Source organism: Zonotrichia leucophrys, chromosome Z (genome assembly GCF_028769735.1).
Source record: "Zonotrichia leucophrys gambelii isolate GWCS_2022_RI chromosome Z, RI_Zleu_2.0, whole genome shotgun sequence".
NCBI classification, from domain to species: Eukaryota; Metazoa; Chordata; class Aves; order Passeriformes; family Passerellidae; genus Zonotrichia; species Zonotrichia leucophrys.
The window spans coordinates 55,241,421-55,262,618 of record NC_088200.1 but is presented as its reverse complement, the minus strand read 5'-3'; the positions used below and the strand labels follow the sequence as shown (position 1 = coordinate 55,262,618).

Here is a 21,198-nt window from a genome sequence, read left to right as displayed (position 1 = left end):
GAAACTAACACCAGATCTGAGAGTAATGGAATATATTGCTGGGACATTCACATTATCTAGTCTGGATGCACAAACTTTAATTTTTTTCTCTGTGATGTAAGGTCAGAGACAAGCTGTACTTGCAACAATCTCACACCCACACAGAGTGTGATCTGCATGGTAATAACTTAATTTAACATGTAATATATTGCCAATAATCCAGTTCACAAGTAGATATAAGTGAATCTTGACAGGGTTTCTCTGTCCTTCCTACTTTGTCCTCCTGTCCTGGTTCTGGCCAGGACAGTTAATTTTTAATATAAGGGCTGATGTTACTTCTGATCCTCTTGAAGGGACCTCCAGCTCATATTTACAAGAAGTGAACAACATGTACTATTACTAGAACTACAGAGGCCCCAGCCAGGCAGAAGAAAGGGCCAATCAGATGTACTGGACTGTGTGGATCCAGTGCTCTGGCACATCAGACACCCAAGAGTGTAAGGCTTTAGCTCACGCCGGCACATGATGTACTCGGATGCCACCAAGATACGTGGGGACAGAATCCATCTCTCTCTGGGGTGCCAAGGGGATCCCAACAGCTGCCTGCACTGGAAGGTGGAGAGAGCATGACTGGAAATGAATGGCAAAAACATCCCACTGGGACTGGCCCAGAGGCCCTGTGCATCTTTAGCATAGGTTACCCCAAAAGAGGGTATTTCAAGGACCCAAAAAGGCATTGTTAGGATCTATGAGATGGATAGCTGCTCTGGAGACAGAGGAAATGAGACAGCTGAATACCTTGCCTGGTCTCTCAGAGGACCTCTCTGTTTAGGGACTGCTGAGGGCTGAAGAACAGCAGATACAATCACTACACATAGCTATGGCACCACCTGGGACTCTGTGACCCCCATCCATGAGATGATCTGTGAACTGGAGAGCCAGCCAGGGAGTGGTCAGCAAGCCTTCTTAACCCTTTAACAGTCCTATATGGTCAGTGTGTAAGCCCAGGGACCAATAGATTATCATGGCCTGAATGAAGTCACACCAGCACTGAGTGCCACTGTGCCCAACATGCTGGGACTTCAGTATGAGCTGGAGTCCAAAGCAGTGAGGTGGTGCCACCAACAACACTGCTATCATGCTCTTCTCCATTCCTTTAGCAGCAGGAATTTTTAGCAGCTCAGTTTTTTACCTGGAGGGGTGTGACATACACCCGAAACTGACTTCCCCAAGGGTGGAAACAGAACCCCATTAATTATCCTGGACTAATCCAGACTGCACTGGAAAAGGATGTGAGGAAAAAATATACTGACAGCAAAAAAAATATACTGACAACATGATCATGCAGGGCAACACAGCAAGAATTTTCGAGAAAAGGGAGAAGACAACGCAAATTCTCCTGAAGGCCGGTTTTGCCACACAGCAAAGTAAGATCAAGGGACCTGCACAGAAAACTCAGTTTTTAGGAGTAAAATGGCAATATGGACGCCATCAGATTCCAATGGACATGGTCATTGGAACAGCAGCTATGTCCCCACAACCATCAAGAATGAAACACAGGTTTCTGTGTTTCCTGTCAGGCACTGTGGGTTTTTGAAGGATGCATATTTCAGATTACAGACAGATTTTAAAACCTCTTTGTCAAGTGATACCAAAGAAGAATGATTTCAAGCAGGGTCCTGTACAATAATAAGATTTTGAACAAATTAAACAGGAGATTGCTCATGCAGTAGCCAGTCAGGACACTACAAGATGTAAAAAATATGCTCCACAGTACAGCTGGGAAGAGTGGTCCTTCCGGGAATCGCTGGCAAAAGGGTACATGTGGAGATTCGACAACGACCCCTGGTGTTCTGGAGTTAGGAATTCAAACATTCCAACATACAAAGGATCTGAGACCAGCTACAGCCCCACTGAAGCAGAGACACTGGTGACTTATGAAGGGGTCAGAGCTGCCTCAGAAGTGACTGACACCAAAGCACAGCCCCTCCTGGTGCCCCAGCTGCCAGCGCTGAGCTAGATATTCAAAGAGAAAGTCCCTGCAACACATCATGCCACTGTGGAGTAACTGGATTACTCTGACCACACAGCAAGCTTGAACAGGAAATTCCAATCACCCAGGGATCTTGGAAGTCATCAGTGATTGGACTGAAGCTGAAAATTTCAGACTACCATCATCATCATCAGAGAAGATGACACATGCTGTGGAGGCCCCACCATACAATCAGCCACCTACAAATGAAAAGGAATATGATCTCTTTATTGACTGTTCCTTTTGTATCACAGGGACAAATCAAAAACAGAAAGCAGCCGTAGACAGCCCTATATGACGAGTCACAGAAACTACTGAAGGATAAGGTGGATCAAATCAGATTGCAGAGCTGAAAGCCATCCATTTGGCTTTAGGTACCACTGAAGAGAGAAAGAGCCAGCAATCTACCTCTACACTGACTCGAGGATGGTGGCAAATGCTGTGCTGGAGTGGCAGGACTGACAGAAAAAGGCCAATTGGCAGTGCAGAGGGAAACCCACCTGGGCTGATGAATCCTGGCAAGAAATCGCTGCCCTGTTAGAGAAGCTGGCTGTAGAAGAACACCATGAGATGCACATGTGCCCAGGAGTCAGGCTGCTGAAGAGCATCGCAGCAATGCAGAGATGGATCAGGCCACCAAGATTAAAGCAGCTTGGGTTAATCTGCACTGGCAATGTAAGAGCCAATTGTTCTGGCTCAGTGGGCTCAAGATGCCTCAGGTTATCAGAGAAGAAACACAACATCCATGTGGGCTTGTGACCAAGGGGCAGCCCTGGCCATGGACCATGCCTCTCAGTTACCATAACTGTGAAACATGCGCTGTGACGGAGCAGGCCGGGCGGGTAAGGCCTCTCTGGTACGGTGGGTACAGGTGGCTGGAACACAGATATGGGGCAACCCGGGAAACTGGTTCCATCACACTGCTGCAAACCCACCAAGGCAAGTGACACAAGTGCTTACAATGGTGGAAACAACCACTGGGTGTCTGGAAATGAACCGTGTGCCTCACACCAAGGCCCAAAACACCATCCTGGGCCTTGAGATGCAACTTCTGCAGAACATGGCACGCCAGAAAGAGCTGAGTTGGACTAATCAGACTCATTGCAAAAGGAGCCCCACAGACACAAGGGCCAGAGAGCACAGGATTGAGTGGGTATAATATATTGCCCATTATGCACCAACCTCTGAGAAAACTGAACACCACAATGGACTGTTAAAAATTACATTGAAAGCAATGGGTGGCACCTTCTAACATGGGGATCTGCATTTAGCAAAGGCCACCTTGTTAGTCAATACAAGAGGCTCTACCAATCAAGCTGGTCCTGCCCAATCAAAACTACTATGCACTGTAGCAGGGGATAAAGACCCTGTGGTATGAAGGAGAAATGTGTTAGGGAACATGGTCGGGATTGGTCCCACCCTTCTGCAAAAGCAAATCCATGCATGGGATTGGTTTTGCTCAAGCACCTGATGGCTCTTGATGGGTAATGTAGACGGACAGGGAAGCATGAGGTGTACCCCAAGGGGATTCACTTTTGGAGTGAGAACGGTCTGTAATGTTCCACTGTACAATATTGTTTGCTGAATGGCACTGCCTCTGTATGCCGTAACTACTGTGGAGAATGAATATGGGCTGTTCCAGATATACCAGTCATGAGCTCCTGATGCAGACTGCAACCAGGTGAAAGCAGGCAGCCCTTCTGCCTTGGAAGACATCTAGAACAGACAGAACTCACAGTCGTGGACTAAATGAACTCAAAAGACGTCTTGAAAGGACAGCCACTGACTATGGAAATGATACTCACGCTTGCATTTACACACACACACATACACACACACACACACACACATAGCTGGGAGGTGTAGGACCTGGACATGATATAGATGGTATAGCATAAAGGATGGAAAACATACTGATTCTGGCCAGGAGAGTCAATTTTTGCAGTAGCCAGAAGGAGCATGCCTAGGAGCCTGATGTTTTTCTGTACAACCTCAGGTACAGGTTGTAGCGGTGAGGCGTCCCTTCTGGTCAGGTAAGGGGTTGGAGCAGTCAGGATATTGCTGGTTTCCACATGGTGGGGGCCTGCATGTGAATCATTCAGCTCTCTTGTACACTCTGTTATTAATATTGTTGCTGTTATCCTTCATCTTCTTGTTTAATTTACTGTTTCCAGTAAATTGTTGTTATCTCAATCCTTGATCTTTGTCTTTTGTGCCGCCAGCTCTCCTCCCCATAGAGAGGAGATGCCCCATAGAGGAGGGAAGGGAGCAAGTGGTGCATGTTTTGGAGTGTTTCAGCAGGAACATTAAATTGGGGAATACTGTTCCTAAATTCACAACAGCTCCTAAGGCAAATTTTGAGAATTAGCCGTCTTTCTGTCTCCTACCTCACTCTGGGCTCTTTCCAGCAACACTCCCTGCCCATGCCAGGTACCAATGACCTACATCTTCTCCTCCTCTGCAGCACATTTACCCCCTTGGAAGATAACTTGGAGAGGAAACTGATGAAAGAATATTTGCCAATAAACAAGGCAGTTTCCTCACTCTCAGAGCACAATGCAATACCAAGGGCCACAGGGATGAGTTTCTGCCCTCCAGAGAACACAGAATATACTGAGCTAGAAGGCACCCAACAAGGATCATTAAGTCCAACTCCTGGCTCTGCACAGAACACCCCTAAGAATCACACCATGTGCTTCAGAGTGTTGTCCAACCACTTCCTACACTCTGTCAGGCTTGGTGCTGTGACCACTTCCTTGGGGAGCCCGTTCCAGAGCCCAATTACCTGCTGTGCAAAGAACCTCTCTCTAATGTCCAGCCTAAGCATCCCCTGACACAACTTTAAGCCATTCCCTTGCATCCTGTCACAGGTCACCACAGAGAGGAGATCAGTGCAAGCCCCACCTCTTCAACTTGTGAGAAAGTTGTAGACTGCAATAAAGTCTCCCTTCGGTCTCCTCCAGGCTGAACAAACCAAGGAACCTCAGCCACTTCTTTGGCATTCCCTCCAGGCCCTTCACCATCTTTGTAGCCCTTTTCTGGATACCTTCTGGTAGCTTCGTATCTTTCTTATATTGAAAGGACCAGAACTGGCCCCAGCACTCCAGGTGAGGCTGCCTCAGTGCAGATCAGAGCAGGAAAATCTCCTCTCTTGCCTGGCTGCTGATGCTGTGCCTGATGCACCCCAGGCAGAGCTGGCCCTCCTGGTTGCCAGGGCACTGCTCATTCATATTCAACTTGCCCTCCATAAGGACTCCCTAGTCCTTTTCCACTGTGCTGCTCTCCAGCACCTCATTTCCCAGTCTATCCCAGGTGCAGAATCCAGCACTTGCCCTTGTTAAATTTCACACAGTTCGTAGTTCCCCAGACCCATTGTTCATCAAAGTCTCCCTGCAGGATCTCACTTCCTCTGAGGGAGTCAGTGGCTCCTCCCAGTTTAGTATCATCAATCTTACCTATTATATGCTCAAGTCCTGTGCCCAAGTAATTTATGAACATGTTGAAAAGCACAGGGCTAAGGATGAAGCCCTGTGGAACCCCACCAGTGACAGGTCACACCAGTCTGATGTCACCCCATTCACTGCAGCCCTTTGTGCCTGACCCCTGAGCCAGCTGCTCACCCATCACATGATGTGTTTATCCAGCTGTGGGCTGGACATTTTCTGCAGGAGGGTCCTCAGAGAGACAGTATCAAAAGCTTTACAGAAATCCAAAAAGATCACATCAACTGGCTTCCCTTGATCATCTAAAGGGGTCACCTTGTCTCAGAAGGAAATTTGGTTGGATAAGCAGGACTTTTTCCTCATGAAGCTGTGGTGGTTGTCACCAATCACTGCATTGTCTTTCAAGTATTTTTCAATACTTCCTAGAATAATTTTCTGCATTATTTTACCAGGCACTGAACTGAGACTGACAGGCCTATAGTTTCCAGGGTCAACCTTCTTGCCCTTAGACAAGTTAGACGGTTAGACAGTTTCCACTCAACTGGGATCTCTTCAGATGCCCAAAACCATTCCAAAATCATTAAGAGAGATGTCACAATGACATCAACCAGTTCTTTGAGTATTTCTGGATAAATCCCATGTGGCCCCATAGACCCATGAGGATCCAGATGGAGCAACAGATCCCACACAAGTTCAGGATCAGGTGGGAATTTATCATTCTCACAGCCATGGTCCCTCAATACATTGAGCCATTCTGCATTGCCTTTCTCTACTGACTTATTTTAAAAAAATCTTTTTGTTGTCCCACACAAGTACTGGCAATGTTAAACTCCATCTGAACTTTGTTAGCTGGAATTTTCTCTCTACAGTGGTGAGCAGCAAATTTGTATTCTTCCCACGTCACCTGACCCTTCTCCCGTTGGATGAACACCTTCATTTTGTTAGGTCCAGAAGATTCCTCGTCATTCAAGTTAGCCTTCTGCCTTGTCTCAATTTGCCTGCCCCTGTGCCCTTAGGAGGTAGTGACCAGTACTGATCCCAGCACCTTCAGAAGCATTTTCCCACTGAACCTTACTAACTAGTTTCCTGAGCAGCCTTAAGTCTGCTCTCCCCATGTCCAGGGCTGGACTCCAGAATGCAGACTGAGAGGAGCCAGAGCAGCACCACATTCCCTCCTGTCATCCTGCAGAGGCTGCAAGAGATGTACTCAGGAGGTGCATGGGCAACATGAATCCAGGGAGTGGACAGTGAAGGAGCAACCTTTCCCAGGTCTCAGACCTGTCACTGATGCTGCAAAACGCCCTCCCATAGCTGGGAGGTAGCACAGATCACAGCAGCTGCCCCCGAAATGCTCAATAAACCACAGCTTATCAATGAGCCAGCAACAACAGCACTGTTTCCCCTCTCACTCTGCCAAGCATGAGGTAGCACGCCTCAGTTTCCTAAGGCTTTGGAACGATTCTTTGTCCCCAGCTGCTGCAGCATGCTTACAGCATGTAGGTGGCAATTACTGTAGCTGCTCTTGAAACCTCAACAACCCCTTGACTTGTTTAAGTCCCACATGAGCCCGGGCACATTTCAGAGAAAGTCCTAACTACTAATATTAACAGGAGATCTACAGGGAGCAGAGGCTTCCTAAATATGTGCCACAAAGCAATTATGTGTTGGATTTCACAATTTAAAAGAAGGGTATATTTAGCATCACGCTTCAGGGGTGCTGAAACCTGGAACCGAGAAACAGACCTCCCACTGCCCAGCAGCTCCCACCCCACGCTGAGTGGGTGCTCCAGCTTGGCTCCACTCCCCCTGCCTCAGGACCAGGTGGTTCATGTTTGTGCAGGCATGTTCCATTTCCACCTCCTTCAGCAGGCAGGACTTGGTGGGTGCCTTTGATCTGCTATGGTCTCATGGCATCAGATCCTCAGAAATCCATTTGCTAAGGGGGTCAGCACATCTTCCAGATTTTCATTAGAAAAAAAATCCCCCTTAAGTAACCTCAGTCAAATGAGTTAAACTCATTTAAATCCCCTTAAACACGAGAACACCAGCAACTGGGCTAACAGGCTACATAAACTTGGTGGTTTGACTTCTGAAAAAAAAATCACTGAAAATAAAAATTGTTGAGGTCTGATTCAAGCGTAAAAAGCAAAGAAAATGGAAGGGCTGAGTCTTCAAACACCCATGCCAACAGTTACCAAACTCACTACAGCTTTTTCCATGTAGAAGCTTTTACTGTTCTGCACATTCTTGGATTCCTCAGGGAGACACAGAGAGGGGAGCTGCCAAACCACACCAAACCCTGCTCTTAGTGCACTGCAACAAAGTGGGGTAAGCTTCAAAGGCATCAGCCAAAGAGTCTGTGCAGATCAGCTGCGAGCAACACCGTAATTTCTCATAAGCATCTGGCAGACTACAAGTCCCCTGTTTTGCCAGTGACTGGAAACTTTTCTCCAGCATCTCAGGGACCATCCCTAGACAGGCAAGTATTTCCCCCTCCATATGACCACCACTCCAGTACCACTAGAGTAGGGTAGCACACAAAGCCAAACAGAAGAGAGAGCTCTACCCCCAAAATACATCACAGTCCTCTCTTCATCTTCTTACATACGAAAAGGACAACCATGTAAATCAGGACAACACTGCAAACAGCACTGTTACTAAAATAAGAATATGAAGTCCATAAATGGAATTGTACCTGAGTGAACAGTCCAGCGTCATGCCTGTGAAGTCAAAAAATTTAAGATATTCTTCGGCCACAAGCTTGCTGAATTCATTGCTAAAGAAAAGCGAAGAAATACGTAAAGGTCATCATACAAGAGTGAACCCCTCCAGAACCACATCAATAAGAATGTGGCCAAGCATGTATTCATATCAGCACATACTTTTTACCCAAATGTTTTGCCACATCAGAGCGTTTGAATCTGTCCAGATGGTAGAGGCGCTTAGCCAGGCGCCTGGCTGCTTCCAAATTGCTGCGGCTGCCATTGCTGAGGTCGTGGACAAGGGCTCCAGTGGCATCTTTCTCCTGAAGTTCACTGCTCCCCATCGCTGCACTGGAGTCTAACACCACATTCTGTAGGTCAAGACTGCTGTGAGATTAAAAGAATATGGAAAGAAGAAAAATAAGATAACATTAGAGTTTCCTTTTAGAACAGCAGGCAATTAATTGTACAGAGGCAAGATGACACAATGTAACAAAATCCACTTAATTGAAGAAGCAGTGTCGAACAGGGACATTTACTTAGCAGTCAGCAAAAGTCAAGGGTTTTAAACAAACAGCCAAACAGCCCAAACAACATGGACTTTCCTTCTGACTGTGCTAAGTATCCTCAACTTGGGCTCACTTCAGAGAGAGCTCTTTGCTATTATCAGCCTACAACTGCAACTGCACCAATGCTTCTTGCATTAGTATTTTTTAACACAACTGCCTGCTTGGCTTGAAGAGGCCTCTTTAAAAGCAGGAAATTAACCATTTTCCAGGAGAAATGTAGTGATTGAGCTAGGATGATCAGTTACTCCAAGCTGAGTCAGAACAAGTCCCTTCCTCATTCTTCCCCAGTTGTCCTGGAAACAACCCAATTCCTTAAATCTACAATAATATCACCAGAACTCTCAGCGGCTTCAGTGTCACCCATGAGCAGCGGACATCCCATGGGAAGGCACTGCTAGAAAAAGCAGGACACAGAGCAAGGAAACCAGTTTGGATTATGAGACACAAACAACCCATGCCAGCCTGGTGAACTCCTTGCTTCCCTCCTGCTCCCTCATGGTGGCAATTATTTCCCTCACCAGCTGCTCAAAGTCAAAATGTTTAGCATGGCAATCCCAGGGCACTTCAGATAAATCATGCACTTACAGATTCCTCCCACCTCTAGTACAATAGGAGAGCTCTGGCTGAGCTGTGTGCCTGCTTTGCTTCTCCCACGAAAGAGGCAAGAGCCCGCCGCATCAAAAAGCACGCCCCCACATACACACCCCTGCACAAAGGCAGACTTTGAACTTCAGAAGAGCTTTTCTCTGATACTGGTATGAAAATTTTTGCAAAATCTCAGCTCTGTGTATGTGTGTGTGTGTGTGTGTGCGCATTTGACAGCATTTCTATTTTTATTCCTAGATTTTTTTAGTATATAGAAATTCTTTTCACTAAAATGCCATTTACACAGAGATAATGAATAATCAGCAAGGGTCATGCACAGGACAGATACAACTGGAATGAGTTAAAGATGACTTTGTACACACAGCACTTTAAACAACATACCACAGCTTCACATACCACTGTAATTTTCAGACTTGACAAGCCATGGTTAAAACAACTGATCTCTGTGTTCCAGTAACAATTGTCTAGCCACTTACTCAAATGTCTGCTAGCCACTCATTAATCCCTCAAAGACGAGATTTCATATAAGGTGAGTTTAAAAGAAAAAAATTAGGTATTCTGCATGCCACAAATCGTCACCTACTTCCTCATCTCACTTCTCATGCATGGTTTAAGAGAAGGACATGTACAGAACAGAGATTTGCCCACTTTACCTCTGTTTCCATCCTTTCAGTACTTCTACAACATCAGAAATATCACATATTCACCCTGTGGGTACAACTCCTTTATCAAGTATCTGGGGAAAACAGAAATCTAACCAGTTCCTGCAAGAACTGGGGATTTGCAATTATTTCAGTGTAAATAAAATGGTGCTATAACAAAAGGGAGTCAGTCTCAACGCTTAGTAGGAAATAAATACTGTGAATACAATTCCAACAACATTGGCCATCAGTTATCCTAGGAAAGAAAAAAAGCCCCTCCTGATATCATTTTTGTGGAAAATGCCTCCTCGGCCCTATCCAAAGACACTAGCAAATGTCTGAAATTCTCTGAATTTGGCCTATACCAAACTTGTGAACAAAGCAAATGACAGAGTACCCTGACACAAGCCCAGAGCAACACTTAGTCCATTCAAATCAGGCATGACTCATTCCAACCTCCCATCTCTAACAATTGTCAAGAGCAAGGCATACCTAGGTGAGGTAACAAATCTGCAGTGTCTTTAATGTAAAAACGCTGCTTCAAAAGCCATGCCAATTCACAGAGCTTCACCTCACTATATATCAGAGTCCTCTTTCACCACTGCTCTTTATTAAAGGTAGTATTTATAGCACTGAAAGATGGCCAAAGCTGACAAGAAACATCTGTACCCTGCTAGCAACTAGTGCACTACAAGATTCAACATTACCACAAACCACCAAAAGTTTAGAAAGAAAGGAAGCACCAGCATCTGCCACTTAGTGAAATTAACAGCACAGCAGCTCCCAACTTCTGCTTTGCCTCTCAGAATCATGGCTGGGATGTGAAGGAGGAACACCCAGCAAGAGGGAGGGTGTGCTCTTTCCCCTGTTTGCCAAAACTGGTCAACCAGGCTGCATAAGAAAAACTATTTTCCAACTTCTCCATTCTAAAGCTCCACACTGACTGAGGGTGCCCATACACGCATTGAAGAATAAGGGATACTTCCTTCTGCAATTCTAGTAGTCAATTCTGACAGTTGATTAACTTAGTACAAGGTAAATACTTTTTGTAGTGCAAGAAGTAAGTACTAAGCAAGTACTTTTTGTACTCACAAAGTACAAGTACAAAAAGGCTGTCAAATACAGGTTGTCTGTAACATAAGCCTTTTGTCAGGGGAAATGACAGATTCTTAGCAGTAAAGTGAGACTTCAGTTCTCAAGTGGCTTTAGGTAGTTTCAAGACTCAGCGCTCATGTCACTGAGGACTTAGGAAATGCAGATGATCTGTGCATGACTAGTGTGCAAGATGCCTTCAGAGCAGGACATTTTAGCAGGGTACAAGTGGTATATACTCAGAAAAAGGCTGACGTCTCTTCTTACTTTCAGCGCTTTCCATGTCCATCATTTTCCCTTCGTACCTCAGTTTACTAATCTGCTGAACTCAATAATGCTTGCCTCCCTCTGTAAAGTGCTTATAACGAATTCTAATCAAGAGCTAAGAGCAACGAAGGCTGAAAATAGGTCTCTCTTCTGCAGTCTACAGTTTCTATACATAACAATCCACAGCAGCATTACCATCAAAACAGTGCCAAGAAACAGCTCTGTGATGCGAAGCAAGACTGGACATGGATTTCTCATGCAGCTTTATTCTTTATCACATAAAAATAAGAAACTTCTACTGAAAAACACAGGCTGAAAAATGCAATAGATTGTATTCCCCCTAATCCTAGATTCAAAGCTAAAAGGGATTGTAATGATGTTGCTGGTAATTGCCTGTCCAGCAATAGCTGCTGATTTTTAGCTAGAGACACTTACATTAATCTCTTCTATCAGAAAACACAGAAAACAGAAGCTACAAAAGAACTCCAGACCTCTCCAGTATCACAGCACATGAGCTTTGGCCAGCAACCAGGTTTATAGACCATGGTATTTCTGTCCCCAGCAATGCACTCCTAATGCATCCTTACTCCTTCTGTCAAGGCATCCCCACACCCACACGGAATGCACAGAGGCTGTGACCACCATATCCAGCAGAAATTACAGGAATTCGATAAGCAGCTGTAGTAAGTGCAATACTTTCTAACAGCTCTCCAACCTCACAGTTAAAAGATGTACGCTGTAGACTCTAAGCTCTGCCAGGCCTTCCAGCTTTCCTGTAATACACTGTAATTGCTAGGCATTTTATACTGTTTTCTTCACTTATTCCATTATACACCAGTTCTACAGTGATTTAGCTCCCAATGCCAAACTATCTCAATCCTGCCATACTCAGAACTCAGCACACTTGATCTGTTGGTGAATATGCTAGATTCACTTACTGCCCGCCTCTCCCATTCCAGGTCCCACCAAAACTGAAACTATACACAGTAATGTTTGAGTGAAGAATGGCTGCAACGTGCAGAAAAAACACAGCAAGACCAGTAACGCAATGATAATGATACAGGCACCTCATATCTCAGTGGTCCACCCTCCCAGACAGCTAAGGAGGAAACCTCAGTCTGAGTGTGAGTTTATGATGCCTTAAACCTTGGTATGCTCTTCATTTTGTAGCAAATCCATGGAGAAACAAATCTTTGCTTCATCCCAAACAAAAAACACCTATTAGCATTTTTCTTTACGGAGTAAAGGCACTGAGCAATTGGCCCAGCTGCTAACAAAGAAGTGATGTTCAGAGTTGACATTGAGTGGCAGGGTGTGACAATTCACCTTAAGTGCTGTCCTCATTACAGCCACTCCAGTGATCCCAGCTTGCCACTGCCTTTCACTTTTACCAGACTGAGGCACACCATATGCTCTGTGGCACATGGACTCCCCTGGATGCATACGTTTCTTCTTCAAGGAACACTAATTCATCTGGAATACATCTGGAGGGAGTGCACTGGTTGCATCAATTGCAGGGGAGCTTGCATTAAGACAGGGCTGGAGCTTTCACAGACTTTTTGGAAACAGAGCAGGAGGGAACAGGAGGAAAACCAACTCTTTCTCTCAAATAAATGTACATACCTTTAACATCAGCTTTACTCCAAGGCAAGCTGCGTCAGGGATTTGCCAGTAAAACACATCAGAGCAAAACGCAGCAATGATTAAAAGTAAGGAAGGGTGGAGAGACATTCTGGCATACTAAAGCTAGGGCCACAACCAATGTTATTTTCAGGGGGTACAGTGTCCACTGGGGAGCCCCACTGAAGCTGATAATCACCCACTGCAGGACAGTGTTTGCCCTCTTGTTTTAAATAGTTTCACTCCAAGCCTTCTCCTCCCGGTTCTGAAACAGGACAGCATTCCATCCATAAGCATCAACTGTGTCCATGAAAAGCATGCTCTAATACTAGTTCAACAGCCTCTCAGAAGGGACAAATCAGAAACAGTCAGATGCCTTCCCCCACTCCTCTGCTCCACCCTCTATGTCCTGCCCTGAGGAAACAAATCCCTGGTCTGCAACCCTTCAGAGAGATGTGGCTGTTCAGTGAATGATATCCTTTCACATTTCAGAGCAGACCAGATATAAACAGTGGCACAGTCTGCACTTGTTTAAAAGGACCTGAAAAGCTGTGCTTGAACAGCCCAGCTCTGAAAGGAGCAGCCCCACTGAAGAAAGTGAAGAAATCCCGGTAGCAGTGGGATGTGATGACTCAGTTCCTGCTACAAATGACCCGACCACACAAACGGGTTGGGAACTGCAGTGCTGCAGTTTTGCTGCAGCTCCAAACCAGCTTCTTCAGGGCCAAGAGAGAGTGAGCACAAAAGCACTTCAAGCAATGATTTATCTTGCCAGTTACCTTCAGCTCCAGGGCTCGTCCAAGATAGGTCATAGGAAGGAGAGAAAAATAATAAAAAAACAAAAATAATGGCCTTTCCTAGCAGATGACTCAGTGTGCTATATTACTCCAAATGGTTTAATCAGCTTTGAAGTCCTACGTATGGATTCTCTTCAAAGACATACTTTGATGTAGATCCTCCTTTGAGGACTGACACAGCTGCACTTTGCTGCAACTCAATTCAGTGGATGTCTCACAAGCACAGCATCAGCCAGGACATACAAAGCAAGGACGATGTCCATAAACCAGAGTAACCACCAAGCATCTACTAAAAAGTACCTCAACCTTGTCACATCACAGGGAGAGGAGCAAAGTTAAAAGTAACAATCCCTGTAATCCCCTATTGGTTATCGATAAAATACATATGCAAAGTCAATTTCACAGGCTGAAATGCATGCTGCTGCTCAAAAATAACCTCTTCTTTCCTGTAATAATTTGTCTGTTTCTTTCATTAAAATAATTCCTACTGATTGTAAAAAAGGGAGTTAGCGGCTAAAGCATTCAGAAAACACCATTTCTGTAGGCTTGGGTACAGCAAATGCAATTGTTATTACAAGATCACAGCATTAGAACAAGAAGTCCACCACATGCAGAGACAGGATTGCAGCCCTTCCAAGAGACAGCACGTACTTTATTACACAGACATGCTGGCCCACTGCCACCTGAAGTACAAATGTCTTGCTAAAAATACTTCAGGTTTGATTCCATTTTCACCTTAGGCTTCATACATCGCTATGGCAAGGGTCAGTGCTTGCAAAGGGACACTTGCCACATTAATGTCACCATGTCTAGAAAGTGAAAAACTGGTCCTCATCACAGGGGGTATCCAAAGGCTCCTCCCTGCAATGGATACTTCTGACATGGATAGACACATAGACTGGTCTCTTGAAAGCATTAGGATTGTCCCATACGCAGAATCTGATCCACCTGCCCCAACAAAAATACAAACAGACCCAACAAATGCACTGCATACCTATGACCTTGCTGAGAAAACACTCAGCCCCTACACGTTTCAGGAACCCTCAGGCTCTCCCGTCAGAGCCCACCCGATCCAGGTATCAAGAGCCACCATCCCTGTGTTCAGCACCCACAAGACCCCCCTTCCCTATAATGCTCCTGCTGGGTCCTCCAGGATAGGACCAAAACTGGGAAGACATCAGAGGACTTTCCCCCCCACCCCCATGCTTGGGCTTGGTTTAACTGTTGGGAGACTGGCTCAGGAAAAGTGTATTAACCAGGGAGCTGGTCCAGCTGGTCCTCCCTGGCAGGGAGCAAAACAGACGCATAAAAATACATGTGTTTACACCTTCCAGTTCAGACTTCCCTGCAAATGCGCAGATGAAGCACCTGAGCACTGGCACTAGTATCACACAGGAGCTTTATACTGAAACCGTGCAGCAAAATGAAACACCTGTCCTCAAAAAGAACAGTGAATAAAGAAAAAGACAACAAAGAAAAAACAACCACTAACCAACCCACAGCTCACCCAGCTGTGTTAGCAGGGAGTCTGCATGCTCTGTGCGCCCTGCTCTTCTCCACCACTGCTCCAGCATCACATCCAAAGACACGCATGCCGCTCTACACCGTCCTACCAGCTGCCAGCCTCTGTCTCTCCCTGTCCCAGCACACACACACAGAAAGAGGAGACTTAACTGGCAATAATGTGGAGAGGGTCTTGACTACCAGCCAGTTGTGGCTAATAGATGAGATGGCAAGGCTGCACTTCGGGACCAGATCAGGCAGAGACACCTCGGTTTTGGTGAATCAAGCCTTCCTGACCTAAATGGCTTTGACTTTAATGGAGATGTGCCAACAGATGCCAGCTTAAAGGCTGAGCTGCTGACAGCTCTATACTGAGGCGCTTTGTATAGCAAACTGATCAGCTGCTCCACTTTGTTTTTTTTCTTTTTTTCTTCTGTCTCTGTCAGCTCCTGGATTTTTGTTGTGTTTGTTTTATTTTCAGAGGAGGCTGGGAACTGAAGAGGCGAAAAGTCAGCAGCCCTTTTTTTCCATAAAACAACAGTTTATTTAGGAACTAGAAGCAGCTTTACAAATGCTCACTAAACTGCTGCTCCAAGGACCTCATTAGCCAGAGTAAAGGCAAACTCTGTAAAGCGTATCTCCAGAGCCTTGATAAAGTGATGACACCTTCCTGGAGGGAATATCAAGGTGAACAGTGTAGCACAACATTTTAGAAGTTACTAGGCTGTGAAATAACAATGCAAATCCTCAGCTGTAAAAATGCCAGTGGTGTCAGAAATTTACCCTATGAACTGTGCCACTTCATCTTTACCTGGATTCAATGTACACTTGTGCCAGCATAGTGTGGTTAGCAGTGGCCCAACAACTGACAGGGGTATTAGCCCATGTGGCTAATGTAGAGCCCACCAAATGAACTCCAGTGCTTGCTTGCTTGCTCACCAGCTGCAGATGCATTTGATGCTGCAGATGCATTTCTAGGACAATAACCAACACCATCCCTCTGAATAACTTTCCTTATGTCGGGCATATGGTTGGCAGCAAATATGAAGTACCATGTTCTCACTGACCTATGTCTCCGAGATTCCAGAGTCTGCCATGAGCTGAGGCATGTCTGAAGGTGAAAAAACATCCACTCGGAAAAACAGGGATCACAGCAGATTTCACACTTAATGAAAAAATTCAACCGGGTCTCAAAGTGAATCCTCAAAGTGAAAAAAATTCTACTACACCTCCATCAGAAAGACTAATAAAATGTATGTATAAAGGTTACATATTAATTCTCAAGTACTGAGTCTTGTGACCACACTGAAAAATCAAATACAAGCTACTTTGGACAAAAATAGCAGCGTACAATCTGAAAACCAAAATTTTAACTGGCATGCAGGTATTCATAAACTGGGAAGAGACTTAGAGAATTGACTCAGAGAGAGGAATCAAAACTGAATTTAATTGTCAACAAAGTTTATTGTCTTGAAGGAATAAGCAGAGAGCCAAGTAAGAAACTGCTGGAAATTACCTATACACAGAAGAAAAATATCCACCATGGGAACTACTACAAGAGGCCCCAACAATTGAAAGTAACCTGGTACCCATGGGAATTTCAGGCTACATTCTTGTGAATTTATTTTGAGAATTGCCAGATTGCTTTAGGGAGTTTGTTTTCTTCCCCTCTTGAATACATACGCAACTAAATCTGTGTTTGCATCTCTAGGAAAAAAAAAAAAAATAACAGGACTTGCAGAATTTGCTGAGCACCAGCAGTTCTTTGAAGATGATGGCAGGTGGCAAATATTTAGCATTTTTGAGGATTAGGAGTTGCAATACAGATTTTTTATTTTCTCTCTGGATTTACAAAAAATCTTGGGCAATGTCCTGCCAACAGAAACAATACTTCCCAAGACAACAGGAAAAGGCACTTATGGCAGGAAAAAAAATGCCCTAAGTTTTTTGTTGTTGTTTTGTGAGCTTTTAAAAATTTATTCTGCCTCTAGCCTACAAAGGGAGATGGAATGGAAAACTGCTGTTAAGTGTGCAGTATAAGAAAACACTAAAAAGAAGTCTAGTCCATAAAGTCTGGAAGTATAGAGATCATCACAGAGATAATTTTACACTTCGCATTTAGTCACACAGATGCTTTGTCTCTGATACGCATAGAAAAAATAACTCCTTTTCCCCTCAGGTATATCCTACTGCTTTGGAAAGTAAGATATACTTATTTTACCCACCCTTTATCCAAGTCACCCCACTCTGACTTGGATCACCAGTTTCAATCAATTTGCAAATGATTACACCTAGTCCAGGCAACGCAAACTCAGGCTCAGTGACTTAGTAGCAGCTTGCAAACAGTTTTCCTTACTGCCTCTAAAAGACTTAACTCCCAGATAGGAAGGCTGAGCCTTGATGGCCTTAACACAGCCCACTGGCATGGGAAGGGAGGAATACAGCACCTGGAGCATGGGTGTGGCAGTGACGACTGCATGCCTCTGTAAGGATAACAGAGAGACAAGGGCACCAAACACGCTCCAAATGCAACATCCCTTTTGAGATTACAAAGCTTCACTACACTGGCAGCCTGCGGCTCAGCCTATTTCATGAGGATCCCATGGTGCTCACACACACAGCAAGGCTGTCCTCAGCTCTGAAACCTCACACACTACCCCTTCTCCCTGTGTTCTCCGAACCCCCTCCTGTGGAAATTCAAGGCTACTTCAGCTGCAGAAATTTTTTTCTCCCTCAGAGGGCTAATCACTACAAAAAGACAGAATATTCTGAGTTGGAAGGGACACAAAAGGATCATCGACTCCAACTGTTAAGTGAACAGCTCACACAAAGATCAAACCCGCAACTTTGGCATTATTAGCACCACGTTCTAACCAACTGAGCTTATCTCAGAGAACTGAAAGAGAATAAACTCCACCCCAAAGACACAAAGAGTCCCAAAAGAAGGCAAGCTGCACACCCTTCTCCCTCAACCATCGCTCCTCCGCTGGCAAGGCACAAAGGGCATCTAAGCTATGCCAGGAAAGAGCTACTTGCAAAAGTAAGCCTGCCTGCTCTGCAGGAAGACCCAGGGGCTGCTGACATCCCCCTACCCTAAGAAAGTACAGCAGGTGGCTGTCAAAGCAGGCAGGTCCATCATACAGCTCTTGCCAAGACTTACTGTTTTTAACCACGGCCAGCAGCTGACAGGGAGGACAACAGGAATGAAATCTTCAGAGACCTAGGAGCTCATAGGATCTTGTAGCCTGCAAGCCTCTAATAATTTTTTTCCTCTTTTTTTTTTCAGTCTGAAGGCATGTGACCGGCCCTCACATACCAGAGTTGACCCCTCCCAAAGCCAGCAATTTCCTAAGAGCAGAGAAGGATGTTACCCTCCCGCTTATTCATTACAAGGCCAGGTCATTCTTTATCCTCACTCCCTGTGTGAGGTACGCTCTGGATCCTTCCGGACAGGTGCCGAAGGGGCTGTGGTGCTCAGCTGCTTAACAGCAGGGCATGACCACGGGAGCCCCAGCTCCTCTTTTCCCAGTTGGCACACGGCTTTCAGTTTCCAGGTGAAAAACTACCAGCTCTTCGCTCTCAAGTCGGCCATCCCCTTGTGCTCTGGGCCAGGAAGAACTGCTCGTGTTTCACACTGCTCCCCCAGTTAACTAGTGCTGGTACTTGGAAGCATGCTCCCTCCCAGCCACTTTTTATATTGCCGAAATACCACAGCACAAGGCACGGCTGAGATTTTGGTTTCGGTTTTTTGCTCCCTCGGGTTGGCAGTACCGTTTCCGGAAAAGGTGAGGGGTCTCATACTCCTTGCTGTCCCGCACTGCCACACTACCCTGCTCCCAAATCCCCAGCACCCGAAATGCCCCCGCTTCCCTTTTCACTTGCCAGTATCCACATGCCGAGGCCCCACATCAACCCCCCCCCTCTGGGAGGGGCTTCTCCTGCCGCTCTCCTCCAGGCGAGGGGCGGCGGGAGCGGGGAGCCCCGGCCGGGCAAAGCGCCGGGAGCGCCGCGGCAGCAACGCGCGGGGCCGGGCACGGCGGGCCGAGGGCTTGCCTCCCCCTACCCTCCTCCTCAGGCAGGGCTGGACCACTGCGGAGGGTGTCCCCGCTCCTCTGCAGCGCCAGGCAGGCACTACGCGTGAGGAACTGCAGCCCCAAGCACAACCTGCGGCACTGTAGGAAACGAGAGCTTCAGTAGCAGGCACAGGCAGATTTAGGTAAACCTAAATCTCGGATTGCTTCAGGCAACACAACCAACCGCGCGTTCAAACTCCCTGAGCCGCCAGGGCTTAGAAGAGGAGGCTATTTCTGGTTCACCTGAGCATCACCATGACACACCGCCTTGACCCCTCTGCGATAAACCTCCCGCTGCCCCCAGCACGCACACACTGCTTCTCACCCATGAGCTCTTAACACCGTGATTCCCCACTGGCTACAACAAAGTAGTACTCACGACCTGTCAGTCGCCTGTCAGTCACCACACAACATACACGCCTGGTGCAATACAACATGATATTGGAATACCAAAGGAGAAATGGTGGTGTTAGCTGTGAGATTATCGTTGGGAGGATTACTCTGTTGGGCATACTCGTGGCTAGCTATCTTGCCGTGGTGGCATTCTCTACTGGCATCTACCTTAGGTGAGCCCTTGAGACTGATTCCTAAACAAACTAAGAACACTTTTTTTTTTCTTCTCTGTTTGTTTTTTTTTTTTTAATTGAGGAAAAAAGTATTTTAAACATCTATTGCTAGTTTATCCGTATGGCTGCAAATCTAAACTAAAATTAATTCCAAGTGAAATCCACACTAGGCAGGCACCTGATGTGACTCATCTAAGCACACCTTGTCTTTGCCATAATTTCTGCCCTGATGAGCCAATGTAGGCCTTACTTGACAGTATCTTTTAAATATTAGATTCTGCAACTATAGGGTAACAGAATCAGGATCTGAATGTGTGCTTGTTCTCCCCTGTCCAGTTTTGTCAGCCTTTGGTTTTGCTGTAAGTAAGGAGCTGCAAGTCTCAGGACTGACCTCAGTTTCTGGTTCCATACAGGTTATTGCAGATTAGCAGTCAGTTATTGCCTATTGGCAGGCACTATGCATGCACAAGATTTAAATACCTGTCTTACTGTCTGATGGAGGGAAAAATATTTTAAACTCGTAACATCCTTCTGCCTGCTGTTTTAAGAGCAAACTGTACCTTAATCCATAAAGCTAGCAAAACTACTTCTGCTCAAAAGACTTCTTTCATTTTAGCACAAAAGAAATAAAACAGATAAAAGATCTCCCACCTTTACTCCCAGGAAAGCTCTAACTAGACTAGTCGAATCTAAGGGAATAGTCCTAGAGCTCTTAGATAACATCCTGTCTCTGGAGGATGAAGACCAGAGGCATTTTTGTCACTCACAAGGTCCTTCACCACTTTGCAGGTGTGTTCATCCTCACCACTCATAATTCAACCTCCTACTTTGTCTGTGTCTGCTTTTCACTGTCCCCACTCTCTTTGACAGCACACTATAAGAGAAGTTTGCACATAGAGTGATTTTCTACAAGTGTACAGTATTTTCTGACCACTCAGCCTAGTTTTTACTTCTCACATGACTCTTTTAATAGGCTTTCTCACCTCTCCTTTTGCCTAAACAAAATTACTAACATTTTTGCAATGCTCACTCCTCTTTCAGAAAGTGCAGAGACAAAAGAAGCAGCTAACCTGTGAATGTGGGAGCAAAATCTCATCCCAGCAGAAGTAATGTTCTAAACTCCCACTGGCCTCAAGAGAGGAAACACTGTGACAAAAGATACATCTTTAACATCCAGATCACAAACTGCATTTGGACAACTCATTTGTGCACATAAATTGTTACCGCTCCTAAAGTTGCTGCCAATAAATTCAGGTAGGAACTGTAGCTGAACAAGGTTCATTTGTAACGATAACTAACTCCTCCAGA

General features: G+C 45.5%; 1 protein-coding gene across 9 annotated transcripts in view; it reads right to left on the bottom strand.

Moving 5' to 3' along the window:
* Positions 1–21,198, bottom strand: part of PSD3 (pleckstrin and Sec7 domain containing 3) — a 138,415-nt gene that overhangs the window by 66,594 nt on the left and 50,623 nt on the right. For 6 of the 9 annotated variants that reach the window (XM_064735400.1, XM_064735398.1, XM_064735402.1 and 3 more), the window contains 2 exons: positions 8,337–8,543; positions 8,150–8,230 (listed from right to left, as the gene is read on the bottom strand). In XM_064735400.1, coding sequence (XP_064591470.1) covers positions 8,150–8,230; positions 8,337–8,543 — 288 coding nt within the window. Of the gene's footprint in view, positions 1–8,149; positions 8,231–8,336; positions 8,544–18,411; positions 18,534–21,198 lie in introns of those variants that run through there. The other 3 variants (XM_064735408.1, XM_064735404.1, XM_064735399.1) reach the window with 3 other exon arrangements.